Source organism: Ranitomeya variabilis, chromosome 1 (assembly GCF_051348905.1).
Source record: "Ranitomeya variabilis isolate aRanVar5 chromosome 1, aRanVar5.hap1, whole genome shotgun sequence".
NCBI classification, from domain to species: Eukaryota; Metazoa; Chordata; class Amphibia; order Anura; family Dendrobatidae; genus Ranitomeya; species Ranitomeya variabilis.
Window position 1 is genome coordinate 26,644,579 of NC_135232.1, and position 20,448 is coordinate 26,665,026.

A 20,448-nucleotide genomic window follows, 5' to 3' on the forward strand; every position below is an offset into this window, starting at 1 on the left:
GGCACTTTCCACTGAAGTCTATGGGAGTTGGCCAAGTCAGTAACTCCCATAGACACAGATTTTATAACAGCAATGAGCAGTGTATATACAACCCGGATATATTCTGATGGTGGGTGCCCCTTTTGTGCCCCCAATAATTTACCCCCGACACAAAGTGTTCGTTACTACAATGCCGTCCAGTGTTTTTTTTCTCAATGGAAGTCAGCATCAGAAAAGAATTGCTGCATGCTGTGATTGGCAGCATATTATGGACAGTGCACACCCATACATGTGCAAAACATCGGACTGCACTTAGATGGCATTCAAGTGCAGTCCGATATACGTCCACTCACACAATGGAGAAGATGGAGAGATTAAGTTCTCCATCTTCGCACTTGTGATCCGATTCTGGCATGCGAGAGAATCGGATCACAGTAGACTGACACTCGGCTAACGCTCGCAGGAGACTTTGAGCCGAGGAACTGAATCATCGGATGGCGTATGCTAGTGTGAGCCCTTACCAGATTTGTTCCTCTAACTTCCCCTTGCTACAAATGTCCACAGTCCTAGCACACAGTATTATCTGCATGGCACAATCTGAGGTCAAGGAAGTGATAACGCTTGCCAAGTTGCTCAATTTCTGCAAAATACATAACTGAAAATGAAGGAAATCTATCGGGGTAATTGTTTAGTATCAAACCGAGAAGGAAACAATGTATCAAGGCGGGATGAGATTTCCCTGTGCTGGTAACTTATGATATATTGTATCACTAAGGCGCTGATACATGTGCATGGACACAATCCTGGGCGTGTTCCTAATACCCTCGTGTTGTTCAGAAGCCGAGGGACGGGGGGCGCTGTGTTTATGTTTGGGTTAATAAGTGACAATGGAGATGATAAATAAGAGAAATTGTGCAAACTCCTAGTTTTTCCCTGGAGTTATCCCCATCGTCAGACACGAAGACCATGTGGTACCACAAGCCGGGGGGGATTGCGGCTTTCTGTCTGCTGTGTTGTGCGTTTTCTGCGGCTGAGCACACATGGTAGGTTTCATTGTAGATTATATTTTATATATCATGTACCTTATTAATTGATATGAAATATCTTTAGTCCTCACCTTTACATGTATAACCTTGAGTAGAGAACTGGGAACACCCAATGGCCTCTACAGATCAGTGGGCCAGAGGCTGGGGGGTCGCAGGAATCAGCAAAAAATCAGCACTCTGGAAAATCAGACAGCTTGTGTTTGTGACTATGAGAAGTCAGGGTGAATTAGACAAAATAAATAGTCAGTAAGGGGTTAAAGCCTGGGGGTCTATAACATATTAGGGGCTCCGTAGCTTGTTCCAGTTAGGCTGGTGTAAAACAGGGGGTCAATGAGTGTTCTAAGTGGGCCCCCCCCCCCCCTGAAAAAAAAAAAATAGTTGGGATCACAGAAAAACTAGAAGGAACTATCAACTTTACATGTGCCCCCCAAACACCGTATGATACCCCCATAGTGAAGTCCTTCATATTAGAATCTACATGCACAGTATAATGACCCTACTGTACTCCACCTCAACTCCTAAGTCAAATTATGGTGACCCCCAACACACTATGATCCCCCAACTGTGATCCCTACACAGTTTTCCATGTAGTATAATAGTCTTATATAAAGTATAATGGCCCCATGCTGTATAATGGCACTTACTATCTCTCCAAATATTAGAATAGCCCCCACACAAACCGTCACACTGTGTTATTGCTTGCATACAGTAGTATAATGGTCCACTACATAGCCCTCTAAATATTATAATGCCCACCAAATAGCCCTCCACATAGTATAATGAGCCCCCCATAATCCTCCACGTAGTATAATGCACCCCCATGGTCCGACATACAAAATAATGTACCCCCATGGTCCTCCATATAATATAATGCACCCCCATGGTCCTCCATACAATATAATGCTCTCCCCATGGTCCTGCATCCAATATAATGCACCCCCATGGTCCTCCATACAATATAATGCACCCCCATGGTCCTCCATACAATATAATGCACCCCCATGGTCCTCCATACAAGATAATGCATCACCATGGTCCTCCATACAATATAATGTACTCCCCATGGTCCTCCATACAATATAATGCTCTCCCCATGGTCCTCCATACAATATAATGCACCCCCATGGTCCTCCATACAATATAATGTACTCCCCATGGTCCTCCATACAATATAATGCTCTCCCCATGGTCCTCCATACAATATAATGCACCCCCATGGTCCTCCATACAATATAATGCTCTCCCCATGGTCCTCCATACAATATAATGTACTCCCCATGGTCCTCCATACAATATAATGCACCCCCATGGTCCTCCATACAATATAATGCACCCCCATGGTCCTCCATACAATATAATGCTCTCCCCATGGTCCTCCATACAATATAATGCTCTCCCCATGGTCCTCCATACAATATAATGCACCCCCATGGTCCTCCATACAATATAATGCTCTCCCCATCGTCCTCCATACAATATAATGTACCCCCATGGTCCTCCATACAATATAATGCACCCCCATGGTCCTCCATACAATATAATGCTCTCCCCATGGTCCTCCATACAATATAATGTACTCCCCATGGTCCTCCATACAATATAATGCACCCCCATGGTCCTCCATACAATATAATGCTCTCCCCATGGTCCTCCATACAATATAATGCACCCCCATGGTCCTCCATACAATATAATGCACCCCCATGGTCCTCCATACAAGATAATGCATCACCATGGTCCTCCATACAATATAATGTACTCCCCATTGTCCTCCATACAATATAATGCTCTCCCCATGGTCCTCCATACAATAAAATGCACCCCCATGGTCCTCCATACAATATAATGCTCTCCCCATGGTCCTCCATACAATATAATGTACTCCCCATGGTCCTCCATACAATATAATGCTCTCCCCATGGTCCTCCATACAATATAATGTACTCCCCATGGTCCTCCATACAATATAATGCACCCCCATGGTCCTCCATACAATATAATGTACTCCCCATTGTCCTCCATACAATATAATGCTCTCCCCATGGTCCTCCATACAATATAATGGTCTCCCCATGGTCCTCCATACAATATAATGCTCTCCCCATGGTCCTCCATACAATATAATGTACTCCCCATGGTCCTCCATACAATATAATGCAACCCCATGATCCTCCATACAATATAATGGTCTCCCCATGGTCCTCCATACAATATAATGCTCTCCCCATGGTCCTCCATACAATATAATGCACCCCCATGGTCCTCCATACAGTATAATGGTCTCCCCATGGTCCTCCATACAATATAATGCTCTCCCCATGGTCCTCCATACAATATAATGTACTCCCCATGGTCCTCCATACAATATAATGCAACCCCATGATCCTCCATACAATATAATGGTCTCCCCATGGTCCTCCATACAATATAATGGTCTCCCCATGGTCCTCCATACAATATAATGCTCTCCCCATGGTCCTCCATACAATATAATGCACCCCCATGGTCCTCCATACAATATAATGCACCCCCATGGTCCTCCATACAATATAATGCTCTCCCCATGGTCCTCCATAGAATATACCGTATAATGCAATAAATAAATACAATACTCCCCTCTCCTCATTCCATTCGATGCTCCGGTCTCCCGAGCGAGTGATGTAAAGCGCCGCACATCTCAGTATAGTGGGTAGGCTGTAATAATGTTATCGCGCCCGTTGTTCTGAAACATCAGATGTCAAGGAAGAACGGTGTAAGAGGATGCGTCAGCTGATGCTCCCTCGTCCATTGTCATTGTGAGCAAGACCCTTCCCTCCCATCCCCCGGAAAGAGGGGGGGCGCACCCATAGACCACCCTAACTGCGGGTTATTAGATGTACACTCTTTTTTTGCAAGATTTCCTTGGTCTGAAATATTACAGGAGTGACTTCTGAATGGCAGATTCCTCCAGTAATAGACTCATCCCCTGCTGGTGAAGGACATAAAACCACATCACATTTTCTCCCAAGTCCTAAAAGTAATGAACCAAATCAAACAAACGAGTCTGAAATATTAGACTTCGTCATTTTCTTCTTGAGGAAAATAAAGGCGAAATGAGAGTCTGGTATTTTCAATCAATGGCATGACAATCAGGTGTGAGTGGGTGACCTGTTTAAGTTAAATAACTGGGATCTATCAAAGTCTGATCTTCACAGCACATGTTTGTACGTTGGCACAAACAAAGGAAATTTCTGAGGACCTTAGAAGAAGAGTTATTGATTCTCATCAAGATGGAAAAGGCTATAAAACCATCTCTAAAGAGTGTGGACAAATGGAGGAAATTCAAGACCACTGTAACCTTCCCCAGGAGTGGTTGACCAACAAAGATCTCTCCAAAGCCAAGTCATTTAATAGTTCATGAAGTCACAAAGGTACCCAAGGTAAACTCTAAGGAACTAAAGGTCTCTTTCACATTGGAAACGTTCATGAGTCCACCATCAGAAGGTATGCAGAGCAGGATTGCTTGGAGTAAGCCAAAATAACATTGCTGTCCATCTACAGTGTATTAAAGATCACTTGGACAAGCCAGAAGGCTACTGGAACATTCCGAGCGTGAAACAAGCAATGATTGATTATATGTGAGTTGTTTGGGGCTTGGCCACTTTGCCCAGAAGAATGTTGGGGACGGGACGATCACTAAAAGATCATTCTTTGCACACACAGTATCAGGTTATTGGCAACTCATGTCCTGCGTCTAGTTCCTCTATACTCCCTCAGGGTGGAAGACCTTTGGTCACATAACCACGATGTAATCACAGGTTCCTTTATATATTTCCAACTATAGAAATTGCACAGATAATGCAAGAGTGTCATTATCGGTGTAGTTTCTGGATTGTAAATCTTGAAGGCCCTTTTGGGGATGAGGGCTCTGGGCAACTGTAAAGTTAGGGAATCATATGTGGAAGGTGACTTTGACTTTCTACCTTCTTGTAGTACCGGAGCCTTAATTAGACCCGTTCTCTTTATTTTTAGGTTTTTCGGGATGATTCAGAGATCTCCTGAGACGCCTGCTCCTATAAACTGTGAACTGACTAGTTGGAGTAATTGGACTGAATGTGACCCATGCACGAATCAGAAGGTAAATATCAACCTCGACCAGATATCCCAACGCTGGAGGACTCGAAAGAGGGAGAACTATTGGATGCTCCATTATGAAGTCCCTTTGTAATACCACACAGTTTGTTACACCTTTTATGCCCTCCATGCTTTGTGACGCCACAGTGATGCCCCCCACACACACTGATGACCCCACATTGCCCCCTTACATACAGTATAATGTCTCCACAGTGCCCCTAGCACAGTATAACACCCAGAGTGCCCCTCCTATAGTATGATGCCACCAGTGCCCCCTCAACAGTATGATGATCCCACACACCTATGATGCCTAAAGCGATCCCCCAACACATTATTATGCCCCACATTCCACTCACACAGTATGATGCTCCCACAGCCCCCTCACAAAGTGTGATGCCGCTATAGCTCCCTCACAAAGTATGATGTCCACTTAGTCAGTGTGATGCCCCCACTGCCACTTCACACAGTATGATTCCCTCTCAACACCCTTACCCAGTATGATGTCCCCAAGGTTCCCCTCACACTTTATGATGCCTCCACAGCCCTCAAACAGTATGATGTCCCGATAGCCCCCTCACACTGTATGATGTACCCACAGCCCAGCCCCACACACAGTATGATGCCTCCACAGCCCCCTCACATAATATGATGATGCCCCCTCACAATCCCCATACACAGTACGATGCCTCCACAGCCCCCAAACAGTATGATTTCCCGTTAGCCCCCTCACACAGTATGATGCCCCCACAGCCCAGCCCCACACACAGTATTATGGCCCCACAGCCACCTCACACAGTATGATGTCCCCACAGCCCCCTCATACTGTATGATGCCCCCACACCCCACTCACATAGTACGATGCCCCCACAACCCACTCACACAGTATGATGCCCCCACAGCCCTCTCACACTGTATGATGTCCCCACACCCCACTCACATAGTATGATGCCCTCACAACCCCCTCACACAATATGATGCCCCCACAACCCCCTCACACAGTATGGTGCTCCCATAACCCACTCACACAGTATGGTGCTCCCATAACCCACTCACACAGTATGGTGCTCCCATAACCCACTCACACAGTATGATGCCCCCACAGCCCTCTCACACTGTATGATGTCCCCACAACCCACTCACACAGTATGATGCCCTCACAACCCCCTCACACAGTATGATGCCCCCACAACCCCCTCACACAGTATGGTGCTCCCATTACCCACTCACACAGTATGATGCCCCCACAACCCCCTCACACAGTATGGTACTCCCATAACCCACTCACACAGTATGATGCCCCCACAACCCCCTCACACAGTATGGTGCTCCCATTACCCACTCACACAGTATGATGCCCCCACAACCCCCTCACACAGTATGGTACTCCCATTACCCACTCACACAGTATGATGCCCCCACAACCCCCTCACACAGTATGGTACTCCCATAACCCACTCACACAGTATGATGCCCCCACACCCCACTCACACAGTATGGTGCTCCCATTACCCACTCACACAGTATGATGCCCCCACAACCCCCTCACACAGTATGGTGCTCCCATAACCCACTCACACAGTATGATGCCCCCACAACCCCCTCACACAGTATGGTACTCCCATAACCCCTTCACGCAGTATGATGGCCCCACAGTCCACTCACACAGTATGATGCCCCCACAGCCCTCTCACACTGTATGATGCCTCCACAATCCACTCACACTGTATTATGCCCCCACAACCCCCTCACACTGTATGATGCCCCCACAACCCCCTCACACAGTATAATGCCCCCACAGCCCCTTCACGCAGTATGATGGCCCCACAGTCCCCTCACGCAGTATGATGGCCCCACAGTCCCCTCACACATTATGATAATAAAGATATTGTGGACAATTGGAGCCTTCAGCTGTTCAGGGAACAGCTCGGGGAAGACCCTTTTCTTTTTCCCATGACTGTGCAGTGCACAAGGTTCAAATGGACATGGTTGAGGGAGTTTGGTGGGAGAATATGACCGGCTGTACAGAGCCCGAACCTCAGCCCCATCCAAAACCTAGAATGGAGATTGTGAGCCCGGCCTGCCCCCAACCTCAGGGTCTGGCCTCACAAATGTTCCCAGGGATGCCTCCAAAATCTTGTAGAATTCCTTTCCAGAAAAACAGGAGCCTTTATATCTGCAGAGGGGTGACCACATATTGGAGGTCAGAGAAGCTCCTGGAGGGGGCACATACTTCTTTCCACCCAGTGTATGTGTGAGATCCATGTCTATACCATACCAGGGCCTGGATGTCACGTCTGGTGTTATATATGTCTCTCTCCCTGTCTCCTGGTGTATAGTTCCGCTCACGAAGCATCGTGACGTTCGGCCAGTTTGGCGGTCGCCGATGTCTGAGCTCACTGGGAGAATATCAGCGCTGTAAGTCGGATCAGCAGTGCGGAGGATCCGTGCTCGACTGCGGAAACGACTTTGAATGTGAAACATCAGGTAATTAATGGCAGAAATAAATTCACTGCAAGCAACAAAGACAACTACGGAGCCGCCAATAAAGGGATATCCCACAGCAGTGTTGTCAGACTGCGACCTACTGAGCAGTGCTGCCCCCAGTGCCAACATAGTGCCACTGCATTCAAAATTATGGATACCTGCAGCTGCCACTAGGGGGCGCTTGCTGTATACAGATAATAAAACCGATTGAATTCAATGCAGACAATATTGCTACATATCTAGTTCGCATCCCCTACTGAGAGTTTATGTGTGATTCTTCCTGATCTGCCCCATATTACAGGAGACCCCTGGACTATCAGGACCAGAAAGCACCACCATTACTGTAACAGTTAATAGTCATATTTACTGTTCTCTATACAGCATTTAACGGGACTATCTTGACACATATAATCCCTTTAATATAACAATTATCTCTTAATAACCTGAAGAAAAAAGCTGATTTTTGCTGAAGTTGCTATTGGATATATCAGCTTATATTAAAAGACATGGAGGTCACTTCTCTTTGAGATCCTTATGGTTCATAGATGGGTCCCAAATGGTTTTGCTTGGTGGAGTAAATACGTATAAAAGAAGGAAGAGCAAAAAAAAAAGTTACATTCACTGATGAAAGACTAAAACTACACCTTGTTGGGAGGGGGGAGGCGCTGTTGCATTGATTACTATGGAAATATGTGCAGCCAGCTGTGGTAAAAAGTGTTACTGCAAGTGAGAAAAAAAGTAAAAATAATGGAAAAAGGGAACATAATGCGTGTGTAAAAGATATTCTTATTCTATGCATCATTGCTTAAAAGTGTAATAAAGCCCAGGTTTAAGTGATCTGATTCTGCACCAGTACCCCTGGAAACATAATATGCCATTAGTAGTGTGGCCACCAGCTGCGCTTTTGCAGAATCCATTATGAATGGACTTTCCAGAATATTTGGACTCTTCTAATTTGCCAGATTTCTATTTTTGGGGACTATTTCAGGTCGATGCATAAAAACGAGGTTTCTGTGTAATGGAGACAATGATTGCGGAGACCACTCTGATGAAACCTGTGATGACGGCAAAGACCCCAAACCCGTCTGCCGGAATATGGATGTGGATTTGTCGGAAATCGCTCGGACAGCCGGAGACGGGTGAGTATGATCGCTCTGCACACACTGGACGTTTATTGACGCGTGTTACAAATTACAATTTAATTTTGTTACTTAAGAATAAACGTGACATAATACAGATTCATAAATCAGGTGGAAACAGTCAGCAAGTTTATCAATTAACGCAGCCATAACCGATGGGCTGAGCTCCCGTAGAGCAGGCGGACAGCGAGGGCGCGAATCTGGGATTTCTTATAAGACATTACTCTTTATTGTCTTGTAGTATTCGTTGGCATTCTGGCCACAAGGAGACGCAAACCGCAGAGTCGATGAATAGCGTGCCAAATAAAAACGGATCTTTATTTTTCTTTCTTTTTATTTTTTATTTGCGCAACTTTAAATAAAAAAGTCATCAGACCTGTTAATAGTTGAATGAAAAAAACGATCAGAGGAGCGCTAGGAACTCAAGGGCACAGGTGTATTAGATGATTCCACAACGTGTTTCGACGGTACCCCGTCTTCATCAGGTGGAGATTTTGATAGGTCATCAGACCTGTTAATGTCGTACACAACTCTAGTATTTGCACAAAAATGTTTGGTGTTAAAAAAAAAATCACTGCAGGGAGGAGAAGAGAAGTAATAACAACCATAAGAAGTCACAAAAAATAAACTGGGACTGCATGCGCCTGGGTTGCAGGAGTGTTCCGGTGAGGTGCGCCGTGGTTGCAGGAGTGTTCTGTGAGGTGCGCATCGTGGTTACAGGAGTGTTCTGGTGAGGTGCGCCGTGGTTACAGGAGTGTTCTGGTGAGGTGCGCCGTGGTTGCAGGAGTGTTCTGGTGAGGTGCACCGTGGTTGCAGGAGTGTCACAGGTGAGGTGCGCCGTGGTTGCAGGAGTGTTCCGTTGAGGTGCGCCGTGGTTGCAGGAGTGTTCTGTGAGGTGTGCCGTGGTTACAGGAGTGTTCTGGTGAGGTGCGCCGTGGTTGCAGGAGTGTCACAGGTGAGGTGCGCCGGGGTTGCAGGAGTGGTCCGGTGAGGTGCGCCGAGGTTGCAGGAGTGTTCTGTGAAGTGTGCCATGGTTGCAGGAGTGTTCTGGTGAGGTGCGCCAGGGTTGCAGGAGTGTCCCGGTGAGGTGCGCCGAGGTTGCAGGAGTGTTCTGGTGAGGTGCGCCGTGGTTGCAGGAGTGTTCTGGTGAGGTGCGCCGTGGTTGCAGGAGTGTTCTGGTGAGGTGCGCCAGGGTTGCAGGACTGTCCCGGTGAGGTGCGCCGTGGTTGCAGGAGTATTCTGGTGAGGTGCGCCGGGGTTGCAGGAGTGTCCCGGTGAGGTGCGCCGTGGTTGCAGGAGTGTCCCAATGAGGAGCGCCGGGGTTGCAGGAGTGTTCTGGTGAGGAGCGCCAGGGTTGCAGGAGTGTTCCGGTGAGGTGCGCCGTGGTTGCAGGAGTGTTCCGGTGAGGTGCGCCGTGGTTGCAGGAGTGTACCAGTGAGGTGTGCCATGGTTGCAGGAGTGTTCCAGTGAGGTGCACCAGGACTTGCTTCCTGTTCTGCACATGTGCATGGTGTGCAGGTGAGATGCCGGCATGCCTTGGAGACGAGTGCGCCGGAAAGCAAGGCCACCTGGGTCTGCGCATGCGGGGATGCGGTTCAGATATCCGGCACGTCCTGGTGATTTTGCCTCCATCTCCTTTACCTTGGATTGATCTCCATTACCTTGGATTGATCAGCTGAATGGTGAAAGTTCACCATATTAAACGGGTGCCCCTTTCTCTGTGTATTTTTTACTAGGAAAGGCCCCTGAAACGTAGCTCAAACGTAGAGTGTGCGCTGTGCAGGGGAAGTTTACCCAGCACGTATAGTAAAAGACTCTGTCCTGATTGTGTACAGCAGACCCCCGGGTTTGCTATGGACCTGAAGGCCATAATTAGATCAGAAGTCCAGGAGTCAAAAAACACCTGATAGGACATAAAGTCAGGACTACAGTCATCTGAGTCGGAGAAATCAGTAACATCAAAAGATAGGGAGGATTCGGATTCCTCTGGTTCTTCCTCCGCGGATGATGACACTGGGGGTAGACCTTGTTTTCCAGCAGAGGACACGGACAGGCTGTTTAGGGCAATCAGGTCTACTATGGGCATAGCTGATCCCAAGACCACTAGAACAGTCCAGGACATTATGTTCGACGGCTTGGAGCAGAGGTAAAGGCGCTCTTTTATGGTAAATGAAAAGATCAAGATGCTCATTAGTAGAGAATGGAAGAGGTCGGAGAGGAAGGGTCCAAAGAGGAGATATCCATTTGACAAAGAAGAAGCAGGCATATGGGAGAAAACTCCTAAAACTGATGGGGCAGTAGCAAAGTCAGTAAAGAAGTCTACCTTGCCCTTTGAAGACCTCGGGGCTCTTAAGGACCCCCTGGACAAGAACGCAGAGGTTCTTCTGAAACAGACATGGGAGTCATCAGCAGGGTCATTAAAGCCGGCAATAGCGGCGATCTGCACGACCAGGTCTATGATGGTGTGTCTACAGCAGCTTGAGGACCAGCTCAAAAACAACACCCCTAGGGAGAAGATCTTGGCAGACCTTCCACTGATGTCAAGGCAGTTTCAATCAATTAAAACAAACTCTGCATATGAACAACAAAGTGGATTTCTCATTGAAATTAATTGGTAGAGTTTTCCAAGAGTTTTTGAATCCGTTTTCTTTGGAGAAGATACAGTCCAGAAAAAGAAACGCCCCAAAAACACATAACTGCAGGAGGCAGAGTGAGGAGATGGGTCATGGAGCTTTGCGAAGGAGATGTATTGTTCTTCCTCCACCTCCAACCACATTTACTACACAGTTAAATAAATATATTTATTTAAAAACAGAGTATATTCAGAAAATAACATGATTTTATGTGACCATTCACATAAAATATTCTATATTTTTCAAACTGGCCACTAGCGTTCACAGTAGGCTAACACTACCTTTTTTCTATAGCTCACTTGTCAGCTTTGCTGTGTAGACTGGGACAGCATGAGCAGAGTCATGTCATTATCATTAGAGGGTGGTGAAGATAAAGGGGGTAGTCTGGGACACTTAATAATTTGGCAGGCAGTGTAATCTTATCACTGAGTACATTACGACTAAGATTTATTTTGTTGCTATGAATTTTACATATTTATTTTGATCACTTTATTTTAGTTTTAACTTTCTGGGAATGGAAACAAAGAGGAACCCCTTTGACAATGAATATTATAACGGGATCTGTGACCGAGTTCGAGATGGTAACACAAAGACCTATTACCGCAAGCCGTGGAACGTGGCCGCTCTTGTCTATCAGGTAGTAAACCGCAATGTTCTCCTATTGGGACTTTATTTGCTACTATATAATTATCTACTTCTCTTCCTCTCACTATTGGGGTTCCTCAGGGCTCAGTCCTTGGCCCCCTTCTCTTCTCCCTCTACACGGCCCCTATTGGACAGACCATCAGCAGATTTGGTTTTCAGTACCATCTTTACGCTGATGAGTCATGACACACAACTATACACGTCATCCCCTGACCTTATCCCCGCTGTACTACAGAACACCACTGACTGTCAGCAGTCTCCAACATCATGTCCGCTCTCTATCTGAAACTCAACCTCTCCAAAACTGAACTTCTTCTGCTCCCACTGTCTACTGACCTCCCTAAATCTGACATCTCCCTCTCCGTGTGTGGCACCACCGTAACGCCCCGGAGCAGGCGCGCTGTCTGGGTGTTATGTTTGACTTCGATCTTTCCTTCACCTCCCATATACAATCTCTTGCCCGCTCTTGTCGCCTACACCTGCAGAACATCTCTAGAATCTGCCCCTTTGGCCCCATGGAAATAAAAAAGATCCTCACTGTCGCCCTGATCCACTCCCGCCTAGACTAGTGTAACGCTCAATTAATTGGCCTCCCCCTCACGCGACTTTCCCCTCTCCAGTCTATCCTTAATGCAGCAGCCAGGGTTGTCCATCTGGCTAATCGTTACTCGGACGTGTCCGCTCTTCGCCAGTCGTTACACTGGCTGCCCATTCATTACAGGATACAATTCAAAGTACTTGTTCTCACCCACAAAGCTCTCCACAGTGCGGCACCCCCTTACATCTCCTCCCTCATTTCTGTCTATCACACTACCCGTCCTCTCCACAGTTTATCCTCTATATATCTCCTCCCCATTTTCTGTCTTTCACCCTACCTGTCCTCTCCACTCTCCACAGTTCGATCCCCCCTACATCTCCTCCTCATTTCTGTCTACCACCCTACCCATCCTCTCTACAGTGCGACTCCCCCTACATCTCCTCCCTCATTTTGGTTTGTCACCTACTCGTCCTCTCCACAGTGCGACCCCCCTACATCTTCTCCTCATTTCTATCACCCTACCCATCCTCTCCACAGTACGGCCCCCTTACATCTCCTCCCTCATTTCTGTTTATCGGTCTACCCACTTGTTACGCTCCACAAGCGACTTTTGACTAACATCTGCACTAATCCATACCTCCCAGTTCCAAGACTTCTCCCGAGTTGCACCAATCCTCTGGAATGATCTACCCAAAGCAATTAGGACTGCCCACATTGGGATATTGCTTCTAGAAAACTCACCCCTTACCGGTCCAGGACATACCAGCATTTGCTTAGATTGTTTCAAAAACTGGTACAGGAGGAGAGAGCACCCTGCCCACGAGGGCTCACCATCTACAAGGGATAGGTGAGGATACAGTAGGTGAGGGTACTGCCGGTCATGCAGTGGAATGATGGAGCTATGCTTACTGCAGGCTGTAGGCTTGTCGGAAGAGGTGGGTCTTCAGGTTCCTTTTGAAGGTTTCCATGGTAGGCGAGAGTCTGATATAATGGGGTAGAGAGTTTCAGGGTCGGGGGGATGCGCGGGAGAAATCTTGAGTGCAATTGTGGGAAGAGGAGATAAGAGGGGAGACGAGAAGGAGGTCTTGTGAGGATCAGAGGTGTTCAGGCTGACAACGTACTCGGTCCATACTGACCTATCACTACTACAGCATACAGCCCATCACTTTCAAGCTGCAGCAAAACTAAAGATCAGCTCAACCTCTCACAATCTCCAAGCATGACTCACTGATAACCCTTGCCCAATGGACTTTTCAAAGAGTGTTAGATGACCCACTGTGCAGTGTCTGACAAGGTCCCACATCAGACTCTTCAGCCCACCACCTCTCCTGCAATAGACAAAACTTTTCAGCCACTGGTGACCTCTGAAGAACAAGTCAACTTTGGCCTCTAGTTCACGGACACTGTCCTGATTGAAAAGCACCAGGTATAATGCTCTACCAAGACCAAACACATGTTCACTTTACACCACACCACAGTCCTCTTGACCAGAACCACTCACCTTTATCATTTTCGGAATCACAATATCAACTTCCATGTTGGCATTGAGTCCATAATGACATGGCATCGCCTCCATCTCTCTACAAATCAAAGATATAGGTTCAAGCTGCCTTGCAACGTAGGTATAGGAGGTACACATGCAGCAATTGCACCAAAATTCTAGTTTCTAAGACTCAAAGACTCTCCCCGACATAGGAAATCGCACTTGCTGGTGTGGGAACTTGGTATGAGTTTCACATTTGGGTGTTATGTCATAATCTGGAGATTAAAATGGGCCTGGCTAAATCCAATTCAATTCTGACTCTTGAACATGTGAACTGAAAAGTGGGACAAAAGAATAAATTTGACTAAAATTAACAATTGTTTTCTTTATTTTTAATTCTTTTTTTTTATTATCCAGACCAAAGCTGATAAATCGTTTACCACCGAAACCTTTGATGATTCTGTGAGTCTAGTGACTAAGCTCCTAAAAGAACACACCCAAACGTTGGATGTATCACTATCGTTTAAAACAAGCCCTTCTGATTTGAACGGCACCACAATCGGTGCGAATGCAGGACTAAAACATTCTAAAAATGAAAGTATTCAAACCTTGAAAGAATACTCCCAGAAAACGGTAATAACACAAAGCATTAACTTTTTGAAAATGGTATTTTTGTTGTTGTTGCACTACTGTTTCTATTTGGTAGAATTAAGCAAAAACATTCTCAACATTTCCTGTGACTATAAAACTACCAAGAATATGTTGTCTTCCAAATCATGTGGCATCGTCTTCCACGTTTGGAACTAGCGGTAGTCAATCTTGCATGAAAAGTGTATCTAAGGTCTAGAGGGAAAGATAGTGGTTAAGTTGTTGGAGGCCTCATGGGCTCTTCAATGGCCCTTTCTGGTTTTGTAAGTCAACGGGTAGGTGATGTCCACCAATATACAGTAGGTTTTGAAAGATACCAAGGTACCCTTCAAAAAGAGCATATTGTTCCGTGGCCAACTTGGTAGAGGGGTTGAACATAGCCGTATATGTTCTGATTTTCATCAATACGGGTCATTTTTTTGCCAGCAAACCATAAACACCATGTTCTTATGGTGCCACCAGCTTGGATACCATGAAAGGGACAGCATTCAGAAGACCCCATTCTGTCACAACCATGATGGAATTACTAAAAGTCTGACTGGTCTCCCGTGCAAAGAGCAAACCAGACATTTCCAACATTTGGATTAGAACATGGGATAATTGGTGGTCACATCACACGATGATATTGATGGGGGATGTTTATCTTTTGACCTTTCATTGTAGACCAACCCTTTGATCGAAGAGTTATTAAGACATCTGGCAAACAGTTTATTTTGCTCACAAAGTTTCAGATTGTCATGTATTTACCCAATGAAAACATGATATTATCATAGAAGTCATTGAGATAGGCAATCATCCATGTGACACACGGCCGGCACCAGTTGAACAGCATGTCTCTACGCCGGATCATAGAAGGATGTCCCAAGTGAGCTTTCTTCCCCTATGATGTCAGTTTGTATATTTGTAACAATTGCAGTGACAAAAACACCCTTTTAAAAATAGGTTGCATCCAGAATTTAAAAAAAAGTTCAATAAGGAATTAGAAGCGTAAAATTAAAAGAAAAAGGAAGCAAAAATTGATAGGGTGTGGATTGAAGGAATCTACATACGTCACATTGTGTATTATACAGTCATGGCCAAAACTTTTGGCATCCTTGAAATTGTTCCAGAAAATGAAGTATTTCTCCCAGAAAATTATTTTAATTGCACATGTTTTGTTATACACATGCTTATTTCCTTTGTGTGTATTAGAACAACACGAAAAAAAAAAGAGAAAAAAAATTCCAAAAATGGTCCGGACAAAATTGTTCGTACCGTCAAATTAATATTTCGGTGCACACCTATTGGATTAAATAACTGCAATCAATCGATTCCTATAACCGTCAACAAGCTTCTTACAACTCTCAAATGGAATTTTGGATGATTCTTCTTTTGCAAACTGCTCCAGGTCTCTCATATGTGAAGGTATTTATTAGATCTCTCTGCAGGTGATCAATGGGGTTTAAATCCGGACCCATTGCTGGCCACTACAGAACTCTCCAGCACTTTGTTTCCATCCATTTCTGAGGGCTTCTTGAAGTATGTTTGGGGTCATTGTCCTGCTGAAACACCCACGACCTAGGACACATACCCAGGTTTCTGACACTGGACACTACATTGTGACCCAAAATTCTTTGGTAATCTTCAGATTTCATGAAGACTTGCACACAGTCAAGGCACCCAGTGCCAGAGGCTGTGAACCAACCCCAAAACATCTTTGAACCTCCACCATATTTGACTATAGGTACTGTGTTCATTTATTGTATGCAGCATTTTGTTTTCGGTAAACAGTAGAATGATGTGCTTTACCAAAAAGCTCTATCTCGGTCTCATCTGTCCGCAAGACGCTTTCCCAGAAGGATTTCGGCTTACTCACATATATTTTCACAAACTGCAGTCTAGATTTTTGTGTTTCTGTGTCAGCAGTGGGATCCTCCTTGGTCTCCTGCCAGTTCATTTCATTTCATTTAAATGTTGACTGATAGTTCACTCTGACACTGATGAACCCTGAACCTGCAGGACAGCATAAATTTCTTTGGAACTTGATTGTTGCTGCTTATCCACCATTCGGACTATCCTGCGTTGCAACCTTTCATCAATTTTTGCCTGCTGTTCACATCCAGTGAGATTACTTACAGTGCCTAGGGATGTAAACTTCTTGATTATGTTGCGCACCGTGGACAAAGAAATATCAAGATCTCTAGAGATGGATTTGTAACCTGGAGATTGTTGATACTTTTCTACAATTTTGGTTCTTATGTCCTCAAACAGTTCTCTTCTCCTCTTTCCTCCATGCTGAGTGCGACACACACAGACACACAATGCAAAAATTGAGTCAACTTCTCCCCTTTTTATCTGGTTACAGGTGTGATTTTCATATCACCCACACCTGTTACTTGCCACTGGTAGGTATGAACGAGCATCACATTCTTTAACCACAATAATGGAAAGGTGTCAACCACAAAAATGGGTTAGACAAAATTGTTATGTGTGGAATTATGTCCAATTTGCCTTTTTCCCCTAGGAAATAATTATGTGTATAACAAAACATGTGTAACTATAATAGTTTTGTGGGAGAAATACTTCATTTTCTGGAACAATTTCAAGGGTGCCAATACTTTTGTCCATGACTGTATAGAGCGGGAAATTAAATATTTTTACTTTTTCTCTTAGAATAAACAGTATCTACGAGTGACCGGAGAGGTGCAGCTCGGAACTTTCCAAATGAGAACTAGAGGCGCCATGGTATCGACGGTTTTCGTTGACGACCTGAATAACCTCCCTCCGTTCTACCAAAAGACAGAATATTTTGCCTTTCTAGAGATGTACGGGTCGCATTACGCCACCTCCGGAGTCGTTGGTGGGAAATACGATTTGGTTTATGTATTGGATTCCAAGTCTATGGAAACTAAAGGTACGGGAAATGGAAATGCTCGGCTGGGTCCTTCACTTGTGACTCCAGCAGTCACAATACTTCAACTCTCAACACGTTGACATCCCGCCAGGTTGTGAGGGAGGGAGAAATATGGTGGCAACATTATACATCCACACCAAAAGACTTCTTGATTTTAGGAAAAAATGTAAAAAAAAAAACAACCCATGATATATGAACTGAGCTATATTGACCTGTCATTTCAGAGGTCACCGACCGCACTGTGACGACTTGTCTCGGATTCAATGCTGGTATAAAGGTGGAGGCTAAAGGGATTAATATTGCAGGTGATGTCAAACCTACCGATTGTGAAAAGCTTATTTCCAATACCGCAGGTAAGCGTCCCTCCAATTATCGTACATACCAGTCAGATACATTTGTGCCTATTTTTTGTCTGTTTTAAGTCTTTTTTTTTTTTGTCTTGCCTCCAAATTCTTCTTTTAATTTGTTCCTATTTTTATCCCTGTTTTACTTTTTTTTTAATATTATTCTTTGCTCTTGTGGCCGTAGCTGTAACATTTGCAATCCAGAGGTTTGCTACCAAATCATTTGCGACTTTTTAAAAAAGTTGCAAAACTTTTGCAGAACTATATTACATTGCCTCTATGCACCCCTTTCCTGGAGTAAATTCTGAAAATTTTTGGTGCAAATTTCAGGAGTTGAGTGTGACATTTTATCGGACCATGAAACTTTTGGCTTTAAAAAGGCACAAAAAAGAGTCAAAGACAAAAATAAAGAGCCTTTTTGATTTTGCACAAAATTCATGAAATTGCATGCATTATTTTGAAGAATTTTGAGCTAATTCCATAAAGAAAATAAAAAGTGATTTTTTTTATTTTTTTTAAATGCAATGAAATATTGGACACAGATTGGGATAAGTGAAGCAGAAGACAAACCATGAATGGACCTCCAGATAGAAAACAAGATACAATTAACTTTCACTAAATTGAAATATAGACGATATCGAGAGATGTAAAAAAAATTAAAAAAAAGATGAATAACCCAAATTTCCATTAAAAACAAAAGACCATCACAGCAATAAAAAGCCAAAAATAAAAATAAAATAAATAAATATTGTAAATATACGCCTTCTTGAATATGGGTAAAACAACAAAGAAATAAAAACTATATAAAAATGTAGTATTGCAGTAAATAGAAACAGTAAGTAAATAAAAACGAATTTGACCCTCTCTCCTTTTGTTCTTGCATTACTAATAAAATAAAAAATAAACAGTTTGTATCACCGTGTACAAAAAAATTTGGCGTAAATGTCGCTGTTCTCCTGAATCCGGTGATACTTTTCTTTTTTTTCCTGCGCCTCTCCGTTCCTGAGATATGGCTCCATCTTCCCTGTTCATATATCTAGTCTTGTTAGCCAACTGAGCATGTCCATATGTAAGGCGGCCAGGGTTGTAGTCCGTGGCAATGGTTTGTTCTGTTCCCACACCCTGGCACCCCAAAGATGAAATGCAAAGTCCTTTCTGCTGCATGTGCAGCATACACCACAGCACACTCACAGGCTCTGTCAGATTCCCCTCAGCTGCTGCCATGTCGGCTCCGCATTCAGGAGCTCCGCAAATCACTTCAGAGATGGTCTTTTTCCAACAGCTTAACTTTACTAGGCAGCAGCATATTCATCACACAGGCAGCATAATTCACACAGAGCCACATATCCTGCACTATCCCTGCCATCCGGACAGACTTTATTCTTTCTGTAATCTTTCTCTCTTTCTTCCCAGCATTCGCTGCCGTACCTTTGTTCTGTCTGTACCTTCCTTTTCCCTGCCATCCGGGCAGACTCTTTGGACAGTTCGTGTTCCATCTGTGCCTTCCACGTCACCAGCTCCCTGTCAGCCCCTCGTCCAGTTCCAACTGGGAAAGGTTCCGGGAATGCCACCTCAGCTGCTCCCGCCCCTGTCTTAGACCTCAGATCCTTCTTGGGGTTGGTCCTGTTGAGCTGGTGCCCGACTGCATTTAGTCTCCATCCTGGGGCCCCTTACTGTTAGAGCAGCTTTATCCCCATGGCCTGCAACTGTCTGCTTCACTGCTCCTCACATCTCGCCCTGAGCAAGCTGCCCGGGCTTCTGCCTCTAAGCAGGAAGCGCCTGTCCTATATCTTCCTGCTCTGTGCTGCTCTGTGACCCCTCTCATTTGCTTAACCCTTATGCTGCCTGTATCTAACTAACTTTCTTATCTCTATAATGCCCCCTTCTACTCTAATCCCCTATGGTCCTAATCTATGTCCTAATCTATCCCTAAGCTTAAGCACAGTACATAAATGCACCACATTACAGTACATGACAGTAGCATTAAGAATCCGCACATTACATTAATACACACTGAGGTGCTGCATGTACTTGTATGAACAAGAGAGAGGAGGCACGTGAGGGTCCTCGCCACCTTCATACACTCCTCCTTCCTAGAATATGGTCATCCTTGACCATGGTGACACCTGTCAATGTAAAAACTGTAAGAAAACTTTTTTTTTAAACATATTCACGATTAATACAGTCTTTATCCAATACTTGTGGTAGGTCAGCCGTGACCTCGGCTCCACTTGGTTGGAGCCCTGGAACAAAAGAGTTCAAGTTCCTTCAGTGTGTGTCGATTGACCCCAGTCCCCTGGCTCCTGGGACCCGTACACATTTGGTGTCAAACATCAACAATTTAGGCCCACGGGCCAGTCCTTTCATACTCTGGGTAACCAAACACAGGAAGACACTTTTAACACATGGCCCAGTGGCCAGCTCAGCATCAGTCCATATAATCCTGACCCGGTTTGCTCCTTGGATCCTCCTGCACAGGTTCTTCCCCCTCCCTCCTTTTAAT

The 20,448-nt window shown here is 44.9% G+C and overlaps 1 protein-coding gene across 1 annotated transcript in view; it reads left to right on the forward strand.

Moving 5' to 3' along the window:
- Positions 1-675: 675 nt before the first annotated feature.
- The window catches only part of C9 (complement C9), a 46,079-nt gene continuing 26,306 nt past the window's right edge, over positions 676-20,448 (forward strand). Inside the window, exons 1-8 of the mRNA XM_077281472.1 lie at positions 676-1,022; positions 5,037-5,142; positions 7,475-7,622; positions 8,611-8,761; positions 11,893-12,031; positions 14,478-14,693; positions 17,361-17,601; positions 17,826-17,954. Of these exons, the coding sequence (XP_077137587.1) occupies positions 946-1,022; positions 5,037-5,142; positions 7,475-7,622; positions 8,611-8,761; positions 11,893-12,031; positions 14,478-14,693; positions 17,361-17,601; positions 17,826-17,954 (1,207 nt within the window). The 5' untranslated portion in view covers positions 676-945. The remainder of the gene's footprint in view (positions 1,023-5,036; positions 5,143-7,474; positions 7,623-8,610; positions 8,762-11,892; positions 12,032-14,477; positions 14,694-17,360; positions 17,602-17,825; positions 17,955-20,448) is intronic.